Genomic DNA, 21,963 nt, shown 5'->3' on the forward strand with positions numbered 1-21,963 from the left:
TTGTGTTTTTATTTTTTTATTACGTATTCCATTTTATTTAATTTAATTTTTTTAGCTCTGGATTTTTATTATATGTAACATAAATTTAATGAATAACTCATATAAATTTAAATAATAAATTATCATTTGTTAACTTCTCGAAGGAGAAGTTTGTTTTCGCGACAGTGTTTCAAGACATTCTGAATCCAATGAGACCAAATGTGGAAAAATTATGTGTGTATGCATTTATGGCTAGTTTTGGACCAAGATCGGCCAAGCCGTTTCTTCGTAATTGACTGTTAAACAAAAATCTCGATGATTTTAATGTTACTTGGTATGGCGAAAAAATATCAGGTCTTAATGACATTATAATTAGTCCTACGAAAACTGGTTTAATTATAAACCATTATTAAAATTTGAATTATTTGACATCGTTTTCATAAAAAAAATTTCTTATTTGCATTAGACACGCGTCCGATTTTCAATAAACAACTCGGGATACTTATAAATAACTTATAAATTAATATATTGATTTATTATTGACTAAGTCGGTTATTTTCGGTCGATTTATTATTGACTATGTCGGAAAGTTAATGTAACTTGCCTTAAGGCAAAATGCCACTCACAACTAGTTTACTATTTTATGCTTAATTTTTGGTTTGTTAACAAATAAATATACTAAACTAGAATCACCGGGTACAGAATGGAGCAATATCATTCTTTCAAAATCTGTTGAAAAAAATTAGAAAAGCTAAAAAACTACTTTTTGCGTTTTATTATTAGATTTTTCAAATACATATAGTGAGTATTTGCTAAACATAGTCAACATAAATTAATGCATAAATAGAATTACATAAGTTCTAATTTTACCATGGAAATTCTGGATGATTCTGCACCCTAAAATTTAAAAATAAATATTTTAATAAGCATGAGAAAAATTCTATGTTGAAATTAGATTTGTCTTTATGTTATTAAGTATAACTTAAGCCGTTTCAAAATAATATCGTAAAATGTTTCTACTAACCCTTTGAAGAAACTGAAATCACACACTCGAATTCCTCTGTCCAAAGCATTCAAATCAGCTTCATCAATCGGATCCAACTCAAAATCAAAAATGTCAATATTTTGCTTTAGGCGATCCTCATTAGTGCTTTTAGGAATTGCAATTAAACCGCGCTGAATAAGCCAACGAAGTAATATTTGTGCTGATGTTTTTGAATGCTTTTCTGCTATGTCGACGACAACCGGATTGCTCATCAAATCAGGTACTTCTTTGCTGTAATATGTTAAACATGTAATAATAAAGTCAAATCAGATGCTTTGGATATTTTTGGGCAGTCAGGCATTTTGTCATTTTTAGGTTGACAAAGGAGAAATTGTGTTTTCGCCAGGAAATCAGAATTGCTTATTTTATATTCTCTCAAATCATTTCAATTCATTCTGAATCGTTTGAGATTAAAATTAGAATAAGTATTTGCGTGTATGTACGCCAAAATTAGATCTTAGAATTGACATTTTATCAAAAACGATTGCATCGATTTCAACAACTTTAAATCCATTTGATGAAAGTCAATCAAGAATCGGGTTGATGTTTTTTGCGCGGCGATCAGCCGAGCCGTTTCTATATAATAAGCAAACTAGTGGTGCTTGGCATCGTGCCTTAAGACAAAATGCTAAAACTTCCCGTATCGTGATTTAAAATTTTTAAAAGCATTAACAATTTTTGAAAACTTTGAAAAAATAATTTTTCTCCAGGAAGTTATCTCGTAGTAATAAGTTCAAAAGTTTTCGTCTACATTGAACAAAATTTTCAAAATAATAAAATATTAACATCTAGAAAAATTCGCTTGTGCAATACGATTAATACAACTAGTAATATCATAAGTTTTTCATAATAGCGAAAACTTCATTTTCAAAGTAAACAGTTGAAAAATATATTTAATTACCTAAATTTTGATTATCGGAAAGTATATTCCATGCAACTTGCAAGGTGTAAGTGGCATTATGCCTTAAGGCAAATTGCAAAACTCCTGATATTTGAAAGTAATCGACTCAAACAATACGAATCGAGTTCAGGCAACTTTCAAAATAGTGACTATAAAATTTTGAAATAATTAATAAATAATAAATATTTCAACGAATAATTACGAATAAGTAGTCCGGCCGATTTTTACCAGAAACTAGTTAGCATGATTTCAAAATGGCTTCAAGATTCTTTGCGAAAACGTTGACGAAAAATGTAGCTTTTTTCTACTAAGTTTAAAAAAACGGTCGGTCGATCGTCTCGCAAAACTAATCAAATTTTCAAATATTATATAAATGAAATCGGATCCAAAGAGTCGACAAAAAGACAATTTTGAACATTCTGTAATCACCAAATTATTCATGAATATATTTATATATATTTTTTTTGTTTTTGGCAGAAAACTTAGTGGAACGTATCCATAGTTCCAAAACATTGTTAATTAAACCAGTTAGTAATTAGTCGGTGGCCATTTGTACGTATTAGTCTGATTTCTAGAAAGCTAATCGAGTTCATTGTTTTGAAGAGCAGTTAATTAAAAGAAGATTCGCTGAGGGGTTGTTTTTGCAATTGCATAACGACAGGATCATAAACAAACGATTCGACAACACAGCCCTGAACGAAACAAACACGTGGTTCCTAGATAGCGTGTCAATATTTCTTAAAAAATGACAAGATCCCATCGCTTTTTAAATTTCTCGTAAGATTTCGACACATGTTAAAAACTGCTTCAAGAAAAAATGTGACATTTCTATCTTATACTCCGATTAGTAAATACATAATGTCGATAACTTGTTAAGTTATCATGTTTATTTGTGTGTTTTACCATCTGTGATGTTAAAAAATACACATTTTATCAATGTTTTAACATGCTTATGCCATGGATTAATAATGTTTTCATATGTTATAGTAGGATACAAAATTGTAAGAGTTTTATTATTATTATTATTATCGTTGTTGTTTTTATATGAATTTTCTTACATATTATTTATTTAGTTTTAATTTCTATAGTTAAATTGATTGCCACTAAATTAAGGCTAAGATGCTAGCCGAAACGTATGGATTTTAAATAAATAAATTTCTAAAAACTCTCATACTATTTTTATTGATGTAACGCTCGACTTTTTAACTCAAATTATATATATATATATATATATATATATATATATATATATATATTTGTAAACTTACTCTACGCCAGCATTGGCTAAAAGAGTGGCAATACCCCTCGAGCCTAAAGGAGAATATGCTGTAACTGCTATATCATTTTTCTTGCAAAATTCTACCAAAGGTTTTTGTTGCAAATATACATGTATCTCTATCTGTAAAAAAAAATAATAAAAATGGTTTATAAAAATTGATATTGACAAGATTATTGGTGATCTTAAATGATGTATAGAAGTTTTGTTTCAAATAACTCCTGGTATGTAATATTCTCAATGTTAAATCTCCGGTAATGAATGTTCAGTATAATATACCTGTAAGTTTGATGGTTGTATTCGTGCATTGTCTATAATTCTGCTCAACTGCTTCTCATTGTAGTTTGAAACACCAATGGATTTCGTTAGTCCTTCATCAACCATCCTTTCCATTTCCTAAAAAAATTGATATAAAAAATTAATGGAAATATATGATACAAGAGCTGAAGTACTTGTATACCTTCCACAAGGCCAAATGGTCGGTTTCTAAATCAAGTTGAGGTGCACCATCTCCATCAGGTCCCGGTGGTAATAATCCAAACGGAGTATGAAGTAAGTACATATCTACATAGTCTAAGCATAAATCTTCTAAGGATTTTTTAAAAGTTTTTTCTAGCAAATCCGGGCGCATTGCTTGAATATAACATAAATGAATAATAAACATTGAATATTTCTTTCAAATAAATTTTTATTGCTAATTACCAAAAGGTGGCAATTTTGTTACAATAAAAAGTTCCTCTCTTGATCCTCCATTTTCGATCCAGGCAGTTATAGCTCGTCCGACTGCTTTTTCATTCAAATACACTGGTGCACAATCGATATGCCTGTAGCCCACATCTAGGGCTTTACTAACTGCCAATTCGACTTCATTTTCAGGGGCCTGGGTGAAAAATAATTTATGAATTATCTTACAAATTTCACAAATAGTGTAATCATGTATCTACTAATTATTATATGAAATCATTAAAGTGCATATAGATATAAAATATATTTAAAAAGTAATAAAATAAAACTAGTTGGTATTGGTATTTTCTCTTGAGGCAAGTTACATGAACTTCCCGATGTGTGTAAATAATCGACTTAATCAATAAAATATAGATTAATTAATGAGTAATTGAAAGTATTCCGAGTGGATTTATTACACATAATTGAACATGAACGATCACGTTAACTCGGAGAATTTTCTAGAAGCAAATTTTCAAAAATCAATCATTTTTATAATTGAACCAGTTTCCGTAGGACTTGAATGGTTTAGTATGTTCATTAAGACCAAGTACTCTATCGTTGCACCAAGTACAACGTCTAATTGTAATTTTAACAAACGTCAAAAAAACAACTTATTTTCTCAAACTTTGATGAATTTTTAAAATGAAACTACTTGTCGTAAGACCGTAATATTTCAGTAAGTTCTATAAGATCACTAATATCTTTCGAACAGTTTTTGATTTTTTAAAATCGATTCGGTAGTATGAGTTTAAATGTGGATGAAAAGTTTAACACTTTTATCCAAATTACTAACTAACGGCGGATCACCGCACAAAACTGACAAATGATAGTCCTCATCGAGATACATCAAATGGCTTTTAAATTTCTGAAATCGGTTCAGGCGTTTTTGAGAAAACGTCTATGAAAGGTCTAATTTTGGCAAATGCCACAAAAAACGATATCAATTTTTGCAAACTTTGAAGAATTTTTAAAATTAAACGACTTGTCGTAGGGCCGTAATATTTTAGTATGATCTATAAGACTATGGTATCTACCGTCAAAAAAAAATAAAAACCGAAAAATGTTTTTTTTAACACTTTATTCCAAGAAAACGGCCCGGCCTAACTCTAGCAGCTAATCAGCACGATTCCCAACCAATATCTTTCGAACGGTTTTTGAATTTTCAAAATCGATTCAGAATTGCGGGCTAAAACGTGGACGAAATTTTTTTCACTTTTCTGCTATTTATAATGAAACGGCTTAGCCGATCGTTGCACAAAACTGACAAACAATAGTCATAGTACATCGAATGGCTTTTAAATTTTTGAAGTTGGTCCAGCCGTTTTTGAGAAAATGTCGACTTACGGCACAAAATCTGTTCACACACACACACATACACACACACAAACTTTTTTCAAATTTGGTCTCTGGCTCGAAACGTCGAGAAAACATACAATTAGCAAATCAGATTTTTTATGAAAACGTAAACTTCTCCTTCGGGAATTAATAAAAGTTTCAGGACTTATATAAAAAGCAATAATTTATATTGTCAGTTTTCGATTGTTATACAGTACTACCAATAATAACAATAGTAACTACCAATCATAAAGATTCACAGTATTTAGTACCAAGGAAAAAGGATATGATAGCGTAGGCATAAGAAAGTTATGTTATCGACTTTGTTATCGCAGAATTAGCCCCACGATGTTTTATTTCAGTGATTCGTAATCATCTTCGTGTGTATTTCAAATTTATTGAACGTTTAATATTTTTTAATAAAAGGGAATGCTTCAATGCACAATGCCATACACCACCAGTTTTTTTTGTGGGCACGATCTCCACTCAAGCATTGTCTTGATTAATTGAGGTATTCATAGAATCTCATTACTCATATGTGACCGCCACGGAGGATAATTTTATATTTTAACCGATTCTGATTATAGCATTGCATAAGAATTATATCTTGCATATTTCAATTATACATAAACACCGTGACATGACACGAACATTCGTTTTTAATTGATAAATGTATAGAGTTTTCAAGGATATTTGCACAACGAATTGCATTGCGTGTATTATTCATTGAACAAACTACTGTATCATCAGTTCACAAAGCAAACAATGGTGAGCAAAATTCATGACAGAGGAAAAACGATTACATTAATTATTTAAACTGAAAATTTTATTTCTAAAAATAAATGATAATTCATATATACTAATTATGACTAGTATTTTTACCAAGCAACTATCATTTGCAATGAAAATAATTCTTATTTGACAAATATCTTTTTGTTGAATACCGGGATCTCGGTCGATTTTTGTCCGGTATTCAACACCGGTATTGATATAAAAATACCGGCTTTTCGGTATTACCGGAATTTTGTTAAAAATTAAACATACGCAACATGTTTTACACATATCGAGCCTAAGTGGCTTTATACTCACTTTAAAACTATACATATACTAAAACATAAAAAATTTTGAATCTCCCCATAATGTCGAATCAAGTGTTTATAAACAGCTTAAATTGTTAATAACAATTGATATCAATAAAAATATAACCAGTATTTTTGTAATATAACCGGTATTGATACCGGAATTCCGGTATTACATTTATTGAATATCTAATACCGGTATTCAGATTTTAGTTCGGTATTGGAAGCCATATATGTTCGCTGAAAAAGGAATGTTTTATTTTTTGTTTTTCTAACATACTACTATTACTTTCTAATAGATTACAAACAATTTTAATAAACTATGCTACTTTTATTTAAAATCTGAAAAAAATGACAAGAACAAGCGTCAAAAAAGCGAACTCTTCAAATTCTGTGCAACCTAATGCCTAATTACTAGTCACTACTAATAACCAATTACTAATTAGAAAACATAATTTTGCCACTTCATTCTGAACTGTACGTTATCAATAGAATTTCAAAGTTACGTTGAAAAAACCTACTGACAAACATGTTTGATTCCAGGAAGTGAAAATGTACGGATACAAATTTTCGTCGACGATTTCCAGAACACGGATCAACCGATTTGAATGATTCAAAAAACATTCGATTACTATTGATAAGAAGACATGCTGATTAGGGCTAGCCCTTCCAAAGATACGGAGCAAAAAGTGAAACAATGATAATTTAATTTTCAATTCAAAAAACATTTTATTCAAAAATCCAATAAAAAAAGTAAAAAAAAGCCATTTGGCAGACAAAAATGATCATTAGACATATGCACATCAAATTATCAGACATTTTACAGATATTTCAATAACAAATTTTGTTTCTAAAATTCTGAATTTTAAAAACAATTGCATATCAAAAATCCAAAGTTTTTTCGAAGTGAAGTATTTAATTTGAATGTACTTTATTTTATTAATCCAAAAATCCCATTTCCAATAATCTATTACCTAATGCTAAACCTTCTTAAATCTATAATGCTGTTGCTTTATAATTAGCAAGTAAATAAGAAATTTTTCGTCAACTTCTTAAACACCATATAAAAAATATGAATTGAAAACTGTACCGAATAGTTTTCAGTAATGTTCCGTCAAGCCGCTTTTAGAATTAACCTTTAAAATATGTTTTGGACTATTAAATAAATACCATCGAATTCTTACAAAGACTTTTTGATTATTCAGTATATTTGTGACTCAAAATATATTTTAAGATTGATGATATATTATTACTAGAGAAATTTCCAAAATGTTTATCCCGACAAACTATGCACCGAATATAGAACTGCATTTTCAAACTTTTCAATAATCCATTGTTCTCATTTTTATTTATTTAATAATTCTTATAAAGGAAATTAATTGTTTTTAACCAGTAAGAAATATTACATTGAGAAATCATTATATTTATAGAAACGGCTTTGAGATTAATTGAACTATCATTTATGTCCATTGTCTATAAAATGAAAGCAAATCATGCGACACAATGAATTGCAAAAAATATTAACAAAAGATTGATTAAAAAACATATACTCTTTTTTAACCTTGAACAGTTTCTAATTTAGCGTGAAGGATTTTTCTTATTTAATATTATTTCTTATTTAGAAATGAAAAAGTAATGTTTTACCTGCCAAGTGCCAAAACCGAGAACAGGCATTTGAGCTCCACTTCCTTTAAGAGTTTTAAAAATTTGACAAGCCATCTGCAATAAAAATAAGCAAGACAACAGTTAATTATAATCATATAAAATCAGAACTCATAGAATTAATAATAATTTTACGACTTATGCGCATTTTTATGGACATATATTAGATTTGTTTCTTTTTTACATACTGCAAATATGTACAGAGCAATTTCTTCCCTAAAGAACAATTTCTCCCGTAACCTAAATCTGAACTAAAGGTGCATGGCATAGTGCCTTAAGGCAAATTGCTGAAACTTCCCGTACTGAAAATTAAAATTTTTGAAAAAGATTCAATTTTCTTTTAGAACCAAAAAAAAGGCGATTTTTGAGATTTTTAAAATTTTTGAAAAAATTGACCTTTTTGAAATATGATTTTTTTGTAGTTTGAAACATTTTAAAAATTTTGAACTTATTTTCAAAGCAATCGCGATACGTTATCTGCGTAGAAACAAAATATCGAAGCGCATGGGCGCCTCGTCGCAGTATAAGGGATAATCATTGGTACGAAACCCATAGAAAAGTAAACAAAATTTGTTCTTAAAATATCTATAAAATATGTGATAATTTGATGTGCATATGTGTAATGATCATTTTTGACCGCCAAATGGCATTTTTTTAACTTATTTTATTGGATCTTCAAAACCGCTAGACTTGCCTTCCAAAAAATTCATCCTTTCTTCACTTTGTTAATGCAAATAAAATGTTTTTTGAATCACACAAATCGGACGCTCCGTTCTCTCAAAAAATCAATTACCATTTTTGGCACTTTTTGCCGCGTATCTTAGAAACGGCTCGTACTTATCAATACGAATCGAATATTTTTTGAATTATTCAAATCGGTTGACCCGTGTTCCCAAAATCGTCGACAAAATTTGTATCCGCACACACACACGCACATACACACACATACATCCATTTTTTCTAGGAATTATTTTAGGTTGATTCGTTAGAGAAATAATTACAGCTACAGCAACTATCCATTTTTATTTCCTAAATATATAATAAGTGGTTTTCAAGATATATTGAAAAAACTGTTACAACAAGTCCCTAGCTCCACTACCATATATTTTTTTATCTCAACGTTCAACTAACAAAAATCAGTTTTGTAACATATTTTTGTTAATTAAAAAATTTAGAAGGACTTATTGAAATCCATTTTATTATATAAAATATAGTAATTATTAAGTTCTAAATAAATAGTGGCAATAGCAGCGTCTTTTCTGAATCTTCTTTTCGCACAAAACCTCAAAAACAAAACGAATTGAATTCTTTCTATGCTAGATATCAAATTCATTTATTATTGGCGAAAATCGATTTGGATCAAATATCAGAAGTCCTATTATTTATTTCATTCTGAAGCCGTTTTTCATGTGCGGCAAAACCGTGATAGGTCAAGTTACAAATTATTCGTACATTAACACATAATAAATTATAATTTAATGTACAATCAATACGACAAATTATTGATTGAGCTAAATAATATTGACTTTTTTCAACATATAAACAAGAATATATGTATCCATCAACGTTCTTATTCTTAAGAAAAGTTCATATTCTTAAATGATGAAATCTTTTGTTCAATTATTATTTAAATTAATAAAATCTGACAAATAGAGAATTTTAACTGACTGAAGAAAAAATTCGTACATTAATATGTATTAAATTATAATTTAATGTTCAATAATATAAAATTCCGAGTCATTAAAGCAACACGAATTATGATAGTTAATAATATTAACTATTATAATATTTTTTATAACATCATACATAATATTTATTCGTAATATGATTTGGATTTAATTTCACGCAAATGTTGATATCACTACGAACCCTCAGTGATTTAATTCAAATAGATTTTTTTATAATTTGAACAAATATTTTGAACAGATCTTGTTAAAAATCATCTTAATTTTGTTTAAGGAATTTGATCAAAGATTAAATGTTTAACATTCTGGAAATATGTTGTAAAACAAAAAATTATCGTGATTTATAATTGAAAACAATTAGTAAAAACATGTGGATTTAACTGAAATTTAAGTTTAAAAATTCATTTTTAATTCTCCATAGGGTAAATTATAGTAATCGCAAAGAAACGAAAATGAAAATTTTTATATTCTTCGTTTCAAACTCAGCAGCCTTTGAATTTTGGCAGAGGTTAGAAAAAAATAATGTATGTATGTGTGTACGGATACAAATACGGATTACGGATTACAAATACGGATTTTTTTACTTGATCTCTGAAATCGCTAGACCTGCTTTCTCAATTTTTTTTATTTCTTTATTTTGTCAATACAAGTAAAATGTTTTTTGAATTATTCAAATCTGACGCTCCGTTCTCTCGAAAACTGGGTTACCATTTTTGGCACTTTTTGACCCGAAACGGCTTGACCTGCCTTGTCCAAAAACTAATTAGCAAGTTTATTTATTGACAGGATTCAAATGTTAATAAGAAGGTTTCGAAGGTTAATCCGTATTGTATTCCCGTAATCGCCGACAAAAATTTGTATACGCACGCACACACACACACACACACATATTTAACAATTCTTTCTAAGGTATGCCAAAATGCTCAAAAACCTTGAAACGTGAAGATATATACAAAAATTAATCTTCAATTTTTTGCGATTACTATTACCTTACCTACGGGAAGTTAATAATTAAAAAATATGTTGGATTATAAATGGTAAAAAAGAACAATCATAACAAACATTTGTCACGCAGATGGACATATTACTATTATTTGGAAACTTTATCAAACTTTGTTACAATAGTTTGTGATTCACAAAGTTTGAAAAAGTGACAAAACACAGATTGTGATACAAATATCACAAATTGTGATGTTTGATTGATTACCACTTATAATTGAACATATTATCTAACTATTGATTTATAAAATGTGCTAATATTTTTTATGATAAGACATGATGTGTATAGTAATATATGAGTAATATTTATTCATAATTATTAATTTTATATAAATATATAAATATAATCATTAATTAACTTCCCGTAGGGCAAGTTATAGTAATCGCAAAAAAACGAAATTGAAAATTTTTATATATCTTTACGTTTCAGAGTTTTCTGAACATTTTGGCATACCTTAGAAAATGTATGTGTGTGTGCGTGTGTGTGCGGATACAAATTTTCGTCAACGATTTCGGGAATACCGATCAACCGATTTGAATAAAACAAAAAAATCATTCGATTCGTATTGATAAGGAGACGTGCTGATTAGTTTATGGCGAAGGCAGGTCTAGCCGTTCCGAAGATACGGGGCACAAAGTGCCAAAAATGATAACTTGGTTTTTAAGAGAACGGAATGTCCGCTTTTAATAATTGAAAAAACATTTTACTTATATTGACAAGATAAAGAATTGATCAAATTTTCATGAAGGCAGGTCTAGCGGTTTCGGAGATCTAGTGAAAAAAGTAAAAAATAAATGCCAATTGGCGGTCAAAAATGATCATTAGACATATGCACATCAAATTATCAGATATTTTATAGAGATTTTAACAATAAGTATAAATTTTGTTTACATTCCTAAGGGTTCCGTACCAATGTTTATTCGTTAGACGGCGACACGGCGCTTACGCGCTTTCGTCTCTATGCAATTAAAGCAGTGCAATTGCTTTGAAAAAAATTTCAGAATTTCCAAAATATGTCAAAATAAAGAAAACATTTTTTTTCAAAAAAAGTAATTTTTTGTCAAATTTATAGTTTATCAAAAATCTAATTTTTTCGAAGTAAATTTTTTTCAACAATGTTAATCATTTTAAAAAAATAATAATTTTTGGTACGGGAAGTTCTAGCAATTTGCCTTAAGGCACGATGCTATGCGACCCACTAGTTTTAAATACAATAATGTGTAGTATATAGTGAAAATATGAGTAATATTTATTCATAAACAATAATTTTATATAAATATAGCGGTGTCAAACAAATTTCACCGTTAATGATGACACGCGGCTTCGTTCCTTCTTTTGTATACTCATTGTCAGTTTGTATAAATGTCAAAGACAAACTAAAATCGCTGCATACTTTTAAAATATACATTTAATAAGTTTTGTTTAAATTAACAATAATGATTTGTTTATATTGAATATCGTTTATGTGATATATCCGTATGTCACTGACCTTTATCTCTTGTTTTCGAAATCGAATAGAATCCTCCGTCCGCGCTGCACAAACGACTTTGTTCTACTGACCGTCTCCAAACATAAAACCAGTACTTAAAGTTAAACATAACGCATTACTTTCTTCGATTCTCAAGCTGTGTTCCGGCATTGTTAGCCATTCAATACAATCATTGATTCTTGTAAAAGTAAACGAAAGATATATGAAACTGGCGATGCATGGTATAAGTCTTGAGGCAATTTTCTAGAACTTCTCGTACCAATTTCAATTAATTCTTTTAACTAGTGGTGCATCGTTCCTTAAGGCAAATTGCTGTAACTTCCCGTACCAGAATTAAATATTCGAGGGGAAAAATCAGTAATCAATGAATATTGATCAATGATTAATAACAATTGTTTTAAACATTGTCAAATAGATAGTTATAATTACTATATATTTCATCGTTAATAAAATATACAGTGTCGATCTTATCGTTCAAAACACTTGAGAAAGTTTACATTAGCAAGAGGTCCGAATGAATCCATCTGAGGATATATTTCTTACGATTAGAATAACGCATTTGAAATATATACATTTTCAAACTGATTTGTAAATTTAAAATTCATATTTGAGGCATAAAACTCACTGAAGTTTGCTCAAACCGTATAATAAAACTTTAAAAATTAAAAATCTTGATACAGAACCCAACAAAACTGTAACAAAATTAGTACTCCTTTTTGTGCATATGTCTAATTATCATTTTTTTTAACTGTTTCCTCTGTATCTCCGAAACCGTTTTTGGCACTTTTTGCCCCGTATGTTTGATACGGCTAGACCTGTTAACGCCAAAAAAAAATTCAGCACATCTTCTCATCAATAGAAATCGAATGTTTTTTGAATCATTCAATTCGGTTGATTCGTGCGCCCGAAATCGTGAACAAAAATTTGTATCCAAATGTACATACAAACACACACACACATACATTCATTTTTTCTAATGTATGCAAACTGTTCACAAACCTTTGAAACATAAAGATATGGAAAAATGTTCATTTTTTATTTTTTTGCGATTACTATAACTTACTCTGTGGGAAAAAAAGTTTTAATCTTTTTTAAAAGCTTAGACTTTTGAAAATTTTGAAGTATTTTTTTTTCATATATTGAAATTTGTTGAAAATCTTGAACTTTTTTCAAACCAATTGTGCTGCGTAGCTATTTTAGAGATGAAATATCGAAGCGCGTTAGTCTAACGGTTAAATATTATATTATAAATATTGGTACAGAACCTGTAAAAATATTTAAAGAAATACTGCTTTGTATTAAAATCTCTATAACAATTTTAATAATTTCATGCGCATATGTCTAATGATTATTTTTTACTTCCAAATGGCATTCTTTTTAACTTGGCGTAGGGTAAGTTATAGTAATCGCAAAAAAACGAAAATGAAAATTTTTATATATCTTTATGTTTCAAAGTCTTCTGAACAAATCTGCGTACTTTAGAAAAATTGATGTATCTGTTTGTGTGAGTGTGCGTGTATGTGCGGATACAAATTTTCGTCGGTCGCTAATAATGACAATTCAGTTTTTGAGAAAACGAAAAATCCAATATGAATGATTCAAAAAACATTTTACTCGTATTAACGGGATAAAAAGTTTTTGAAAATTTTGGGAGGGCAGGTCCAGTGGTTTGTGAGATCCCCAATAAAAAAAGCCATTTTGCGGTAAAAAATGATCATTAGACATATGTGCAGAGCCGGATTTAAAAATTTGGCACCTTGGGGCACTGACGAAATAGAAATATAATTAGTTAATTATATTATATAGCATTTTATTCTCACTTTCCAAATTTTTCCGCTCCAGAAAATTTGCCGCCCTGTGTACTTTTTAAAACTTTTAAAAATTTTACATTACGGCACTGGAGGATCTAGCAATTTGCCTTAAGGCACTTGAAACTAATAAAAAGGTAGAGTAAAGCCAAATGTAGACTTGAAGACATTTATAAAATTTAATTGAATATGTTAAAATTCTAAAACTACAAGAACGTTTTTCTTGTACCTGTTCTTTGCGCTGTGTTTGCTGACTTACATTTACAATCTGTTAATTTCTTCGAGGGAGCAACCCAGTAATTGACCGCTCTTCTTCGACATTACTATTACTATATCACATAGTACATCTAATAGTGTTGGCTTGTAGTGATGCAGCAATGCCCGCATCGTACTGCTTGATATCGAGCTTGGCCGAGGTTGGGATCGAATCCGAGATTAGTTTGTGCTAGTCCACGTCTTGACGGATACACCACGGCTGGCTCTAAACTGCAAGAATTAAGCTAGGAAATATGAAATATGAATTGAATATTGTTCTAACCTTTCAATTTCCAAATTGTTTCAGTCGTTTTCTGCAAAACGTGGTACATGGACACTAACATACACGCATTATAGATATATAAAAATATTCAGAAGATCGTAAAACAACTATGCCTTAACTTAAGACCCTTAAGGAAAATTGTTGGTACTTGCTGTACAGTAATTAATTAATTAAACCATCCTTATCTATGAATTAAACATTCGGAGAATAAAATTAATCGATAATTAATAATAAACTCAAATTGATCAATGATTATTAAAAATTGAATTAATTAATGATAAATTATTGTAAATACTGTAAATTTTATCATTTGTATTTTGTAGATCTAAAATATTTGCTAACTAACATTCTTATACTAAAAAATAATTAGAAACGATTATTAAAAACGCATAACATGATAAAGAAGGCTTGTGTAACCTGGAAACCGTTAATATTCATATATATCTCTATATAAATAATTTATAAATTAATCATCTGAATCCAGTATTTCTGAAATATTGAGTATAATAAATAATCAATGAAACTAAACCAATAAGAAATTTATATATAATAACACTAGTAACCAAATTATGTTGCTTTCAATTTCGATTAGAGCTTATAGAATATTTGTTCACCAGTTTCATATTTGACAATATTTCTTCTTTCTTCCCTCATTTAATATTGAATAATTTGCTACAAATTCTTTAATTACTAATATTAATATGCCATCAGATAAAGGCAGAGCTTAACACATTAAATAATTCAAAGAAAGTTTGTTAATGTGTATTGTGAGTTTGATATTGATCCGGTAAGTACATGTAATTAAAGGAAAAATAATTGCTGTCTAATATTCCATTAGCCAAATGGTAATGGTTTATGATAAATGATAAATGATTTCTATAATGCCTTTTATTATATTTCAGCAATGTGAATCGTTGCTTTAAAAGATTTAAGAAGAAGCACTTTGAATTTTATTATAGCAACGGGAATGAACAATGGAAACAATCCCAAATGAAGCATAAGTTAAAGTTTTTGAGAACTCTACATGAATCATCATAAAAGAATATAATTTTTACACATTTTTCTTCTTTTTGGACAATGTTCCGGTTTCATGTGAAAAAAGAAAAATACCGTATTCGATAATAAAATGCGTAGTAATATTTACAAATACAGTGGTACCCCGCCTTACGAGCCTAATTCGTTCCTTAAGCTTCCATGTCAAACTGTTCGTATTATCTCGAAGCAATTTTTTAAGTAAAACTTCTGAAGTAAAACGACTCTCTAGGCGCGACTAGGGTGTAAATCCGTACAAATGCAACGGAAGTGAGTTACGGCAGATAAGAGTCGAGTGCCAATGATTTGTCATTCGCTCTCGATGTTGTTACATTGTAGTACAAATGTTGATTTAATGAAAAATGACAAATCAGAATAATATTTTACTCTATTCCTTGAAAATAATAAAACAAATTAAACATTTGTACTAAACGTAAGTTTATTGATTAGAAATTATTAACTTCCCGTAGGGTAAGTTATAGTAATCGCAAAAAAATCGAAAATGAAAATTTTTATATTTCTTTACGTTTCAGAGGTTTCTGAAATTTTGGCATACCTTAGAAAAAATGGATGTATGTGTGTGTGTGTGTGCGGATACAAATTTTCGTCGACGATTTCGGGAACACTCAAATCATGCGGTTATATTGATATATAAACAAAAAAATCATCAACCAAAAAATAATACAAATAAATCAAATCAATCAATACGTTATCAAAAACAATATTAAAATTATTATAAATACGATGTAATTTATGTAATTAAAATAAAATAAATATTACTAGTTACAAATTAGAGTATTTTCTAATTGGTCCTTCAAAAAGCAATCAATCACAACAATCATCCAAATAAACAATTATTCAAAAAACATTTGATTCCTATTCATAAGGACACGTTCGGATTAGTTTTTGGCATAGGCATGTCTAGCCGTTTCGAAGATACGGGGCAAAAAGCGCCAAAAACAGTAACTCAGTTTTTAAGAGAACGGAGCGTCCGATTTTTAGTAAATCGAAAAACATTTTACTTAAATTGATAAGATGAAGAACTGATCGATTTTTTGGGAAGGCAGGTCTAGCGGTTATGGACTCTCATTGAAAATAAGTTAAAAAAGTGTTATTTGGCGGTCAAAAATGTTTATTGGACATATGTACATTAAATTATCAGATATTTTATTGAGATTTTAATAATAGTGCACATTTTGTGTAAATGTTTTTGGGTTCCACAAAAAAAGTAAAAAAAAAATACAAACAGTCAATAAATGTATGTTAATTTTAATTGTATGAAGTTCTTCAAACACAATTACACGATGAGTGCAGTTGCGAAAACAATATTTGTTTATGCGTTGTTTAATATAATCCACTGTGTGAACGAATATTATAGAATAGTTTTCAAGACAACCACCGTTTTGAAAATAAAGTCTTTTGCATTGCTTTTACAATGCACTTCGTAAATCTATCAAAGAAATGGTTAAACTCGTAAAAATTTTAGCAACTCTTTGAAAACTGTATCTGCTGAAGTGAGCAGCTCGAAGGGAGGTTTATGATGTGCGAACTTCACAAATCAATGATCAACTTTTTCTTCCTTGTTAACTTCCCGCAGGAGAAGTTTATGTTTTCATAAAAAATCCGAATCGCTAATTTTATGTTTTCTCGATGTTTCAAGCCATTCTGAATCGATTGAGACCAAATTTGGAAAAAGTATGTATGTGTGTGTGTGTGTGTGTGTGTGAACAGATTTTTTGCCGTAAATCGACGTTTTCTCGAAAACGGCTGGGCCGATTTCAAAAATTTAAAAGCCACTCGATGTATCTCGATGAGGACTATTGTTTGTCAGTTTTGTGCGAGGATCGGCTAAGCCGTTTCTTTATAAATCGCAGAAAAGTGAAAAAATTTTCGTCTACGTTTTATGCCGCAATTCTGAATCGATTTTGAAAATTCAAAAACCGTTCGAAAGATATTGGTTGGGAATCGTGCTGATTAGTTTTTGGTAGAGATCGGCCGGGCCGTTTTCTTGCAATAAAGTTTAAAAAAAAATCGACGATTTTTATGATTATTTTTTTGACCGTAGATACCATAGTCTTCTAGATCAGGGGTCGGCAAGCTTTTAACTGTAGTGTGCCAAGCCACTCTACCAATATGATTTAGAGTGCCGCCTTAATTTTGAAATATATAGCTAGGTTCTAGGGGAGAAAAATTATAACCAAATTTATCTTTTAAATTTATTTATTAACAAATAACATAAATTTTGAATATAAACTAAACAACTTTAATGCAAACCTTGTGCCTGCACATTTATCCTTAACATTTCAATATCCGGGGTATAATTTGTAACTTTTAATTCTGAATTTGTAACACAAGGTTCTGAATGTTTAGTTGTTAAACGATTTCTTTGTGAACTCAAAATATGTTTTATTTGAGAAAAAATTTGTTCACAGAGATATGTGGAACCAAAAGCTGAAAGGAGAGCGCATACAAGATTTTGAAGATATTAGTTCGATAATTTCCATTTCAAAATTATCAACATTAATCCATTTGAAAATCAACAAATTAAACGGTATTATTGAGGAATCTATTGAATCTGGTTTTATGAGAAAGGAAAATAAAGGCACATAAGCTTCAAAGTCTTTGCATCTTCTGGAAAATTCATCTTTAAGTACTTCAACGTAGGTTGAATTACATTAGCGAGCTACGTTAGAAAAATAATTATAATTAAACATTATCCCTTATTTAAAAATCACTCGATATTTGCGATTTTCCTGAGTTCTTTAAGGAGTGCCATTCTTTAAGGAGTGCCAAGCCTGGCACGCGTGCCGTAGGTTGCCGATGCCTGTTCTAGATCATACTAAAGTATAAAGTCCCTACGACAACTGGTTTAGCTTTAAAAATTCGTCAAAGTTTGCAAAAATTAGTATGGTCTTTTTGGCATTTGTCAAAATTAGAACTTTCATCGACGTTTGCTCAAAAACGCCTGAACCGATTTCAGATATTTGAAAAGCAATTGATGTATCTCGATGAGGATTATCGTTTCTCAGTTTTGTGCGACGATCAGCCGAGCAGTTTCTTTGTAATTTGGAAAAAGTGTTAAACCTTTCGTCCACATTTAAGCTTATACTACCGAACCGATTTTAAAAAATCAAAAACTGTTCGAAAGATATTAGTTGGGAATGATACTGATTAGTTTTAGGTGAAAATCTACCGAGCCGTTTTCTTGTAATTAACTGTTGAAACAAAAATTTAAGCCTTTTTTAATTAATTTTAAAATTTAATTTTATGGATTTTTTTTAGCGATATATATCATGGTCTTATAGAACTTACTGTAATATTACGGCCTTACGACAAGTAGTTTAATTTTAAAAATTCGTCAAAGTTTGAGAAAAAGAGTAGTAGTACATTAGCTAAAATTAAAATTAGACTATTTACTTGGTATAACAATATAGTACTTGGTCTTAATAAACATACTAAACCATTAAAATCCCACGGAAACTGGTTCAAATGTAATAATTGTTGATTTTTGAAAAGTTGCTTTTTGGAAATACTCCGAGTTAACGTGTTCCTTCGTTTTCAATTATGTGTAATAAATCCACTCATAAATTAATTTATTTTTTATTGATTATGTCGATTATTTACACATATCGAGAAGTTCATGTAACTTGCCTCAAGGCTAAATACCAATACCAACTTGTTTAAACCGTCGTAATCTAAAGAGCCAATGGAAACAAAATCTACTACGAGTAGTGTACGCATCAATCACGTTGCTGGTGGTATGAACTTTCCAAATATATCAATAACCGCCTTAATCAATTACAATTAAGATTTAGCAACTTTTAATGTTGTGACGATATAAATATGAAATTTTGACGAGGTCAATTATTCAAAATTTTAATGATTTTGTATAATTAAACAATTACTATTAGGTCTTCAAAGATAATTAGCCTTCTTTCTCTTGATGAAAAGTTTCATCAAAATTGTCGAAGCATTTTTTTAGCATTAATTAATTGGGGAGAAACTGCTCGACCGATCCTTGAAACTAATGAGCCCTATTCATAACTCATATCTTTCGACCAGTATTATACATTTAACTTCCCGAGGGAGAAGTTATTGTTTTCATAAAAAAAATCCGAGTCGCTAATTTTATGCTTTCTCGGCGTTCAACATTTTTTGAAATCGCTATAAAAATTATTTATTTACCTTCTAATCCTAAAGTAACGGTCCAGCCGCCAGATTCAATAAATAGTTTTTACATTTTTGAAATCGGTTTAGCAGTTTTTAAAATCGTCAACAAAAGGTCAAAAAACGAGCAACCACGCATACTTTTTCTAAACATGGTCTTATTAAATTCAGCATGACTTGAAACATAAAGAAAACATAGAATTAGCCAAACGGATTTTCTCCTGATAAGTTAATAATCAATATAAGAATCAATCAGGAATGAGATTTAGCTATTTAATGAAGTTTTCAATAACAACTTTCATAAACTAATCAGCATGATATCCAAATGATATCTTTCGAATAGTTTTTGAATTCTCAAAATAGGTTCAGATTTTTTTACGAATACGTAGACAAAAATTTTTGGCACTTTTCTGCTCATTATAAAGAATCGGTCGGATCGTCACGCAAAACTAACCAACGCGAGTCTTTATCGATTCTATCGAAGGCTTTCAAGACGGTTCAGAAGTTTTTGAAAAAAAAATACTTCGACTAGAGGTAAAAATTGGCTAGCGTAAACACACACCCATACATTTTTTCCATTCCAAATATGGTCTCATTCGGTTCAGAATGAAACGTCGAGAACACAGAATTATCAAATTAGATTTTCTGGCGAAAACAAACTTTAACGTTTATTGCCAATTTGGAGAAAGTATTATGTATTATATAAATCATATGTGTGTGTATGTATGTGAGCCGATTTTTGACCCCTTTCGTCGAAGTTTTCTCTATATCGACTGGACCGATTCCAAAAATTTAAAAGCCATTCGATGTAACTCTCGTAACTCTGTGAGGGCCAGCGTCAATTAATATTCCTCGAACATTTCGTTACGGTACATAAAGTTCCAGCAATTTTCCTCAAGACACGATGCCATACACCACTTGTTTAATTTTATTTTATTTATCAAAGTTTGCAAAATATGGTAATCAAAATTTGGGGTGCATGGCATCGTGCCTTAAGACAAATTGCTGGAACTTCCTGTACCGTAATTAAAAATCTTGGTACGGAACCCAAAAAAATTTACGCAAAATGTGTACACATTATTAAAATCTCTATAAAATATCTGATAACTTGACGTACATATGTACAATAAACATTTTTGACCGCCAAATGACCGATGGACCTGCCTTTCCAAAAATTTAATCAGTTTTTCATCTTGTCAATACAAGTAAAATGTTTTTTGAATTAATAAAATGTCCATTCTCTTAAAAACTGAGTTACCGTTTTTGACACTTTTTGCCCCATATCTTCGGAACGGCTAGACCTGTCTTCGCCAAAAACTAATCAGCACGTCTTCTTATCAATACGAATCGAATCGTATCGAATAATCGATGTTCCGGAAAATTTCGACAAAAATTTGTATCCGCACACACACACACATACACACACATACATCCATATTTTCTAAGGTATGCCAAAATATTCAGAAACCTCTGAAACGTGAAAGATTTTCATTTTTGATTTTTTTGCGATTATTATAACTTACCTTATGGGAAGTTAGAAATTGCTTTGGGGATGTTATAGACCAATATTTGAGTTTCACAAATTCAAAAGCCATATTGGAATAAACTAGATAAGGATCCTACTGGAGAAGCCGCGATTAGATTTGCGAAAAGATCGGCCAAACTATTAGAAATGACTTTGCAATTAGCATGCTAATTTACTCTTTGCAAAGAGTAAGTGAGCAGTCTACAAAATTTCTTTAGTATATTATATATCGTATTTATGACATGAACATAGAAAACGCAAATTTATAGTATGTATTTTATCAATTTAAACCGAAAAAAAGTTTTGTAAATTGGCTACGCCCATGACATAAGCCACGCCCACCACGCCTCTACACGCTGCTAACTTAACTCGACACCGAAAGCGCGGTGAACAATGCTGGTTTACACTTGTGTTGTGCTTGTTGTCATAAGTGAATGCAAAGGTATGCTGCGCATGGTATTGATAACAGAAAATATATTCTTAAAAGAATTCACAAATACAAACATTTATGCATGTATGAATTATATTAAATTCCGTATACCATATTTGATTAACCACAAATACGTTTCAGCACTTGGCATCAAGATTACGAAGACTTAGGTTATACAGTTCGGCGGTCGAGCAATTTTTCATTTTTTGGAGGATATACTTACTTAAGTATACAACAAAATGGTAAGATATATATATATATATATATATATATATATATATATATA

General features: G+C 29.9%; 1 protein-coding gene across 1 annotated transcript; it reads right to left on the reverse strand.

Annotated features, from left to right (window-relative positions):
• Positions 1–845: 845 nt before the first annotated feature.
• Positions 846–12,266, reverse strand: LOC113365856 (1,5-anhydro-D-fructose reductase-like). The gene is made up of 8 exons (XM_026607400.1): positions 12,178–12,266; positions 7,986–8,060; positions 3,904–4,081; positions 3,662–3,834; positions 3,481–3,597; positions 3,194–3,324; positions 1,004–1,255; positions 846–876 (listed from the first exon to the last, which is right to left on the reverse strand). Exons 2-8 carry the CDS (start codon positions 8,058–8,060, stop codon positions 846–848), a joined length of 957 nt encoding a protein of 318 aa, XP_026463185.1. The 5' UTR covers positions 12,178–12,266.
• Between the last annotated feature and the right edge of the window lie 9,697 nt (positions 12,267–21,963).

Source organism: Ctenocephalides felis, unplaced genomic scaffold (assembly GCF_003426905.1).
Source record: "Ctenocephalides felis isolate EL2017-DRISC unplaced genomic scaffold, ASM342690v1 CF-g0.4_SCAFFOLD_01170, whole genome shotgun sequence".
NCBI classification, from domain to species: domain Eukaryota; kingdom Metazoa; phylum Arthropoda; class Insecta; order Siphonaptera; family Pulicidae; genus Ctenocephalides; species Ctenocephalides felis.

Coding starts and splice junctions, on each gene's coding strand:
- LOC113365856 (XM_026607400.1), bottom strand. CDS start 8,060: ATGGCTTGTCAAATTTTTAAAACTCTTAAAGGAAGTGGAGCTCAAATG. Junction 4,082..7,985: donor TCGGTTTTGGCACTTGGCAG/GTAAAACATTAC, acceptor TTTTTCACCCAG/GCCCCTGAAAATGAAGTCGA. Junction 3,325..3,480: donor TACAACCATCAAACTTACAG/GTATATTATACT, acceptor TTTTTTTTACAG/ATAGAGATACATGTATATTT.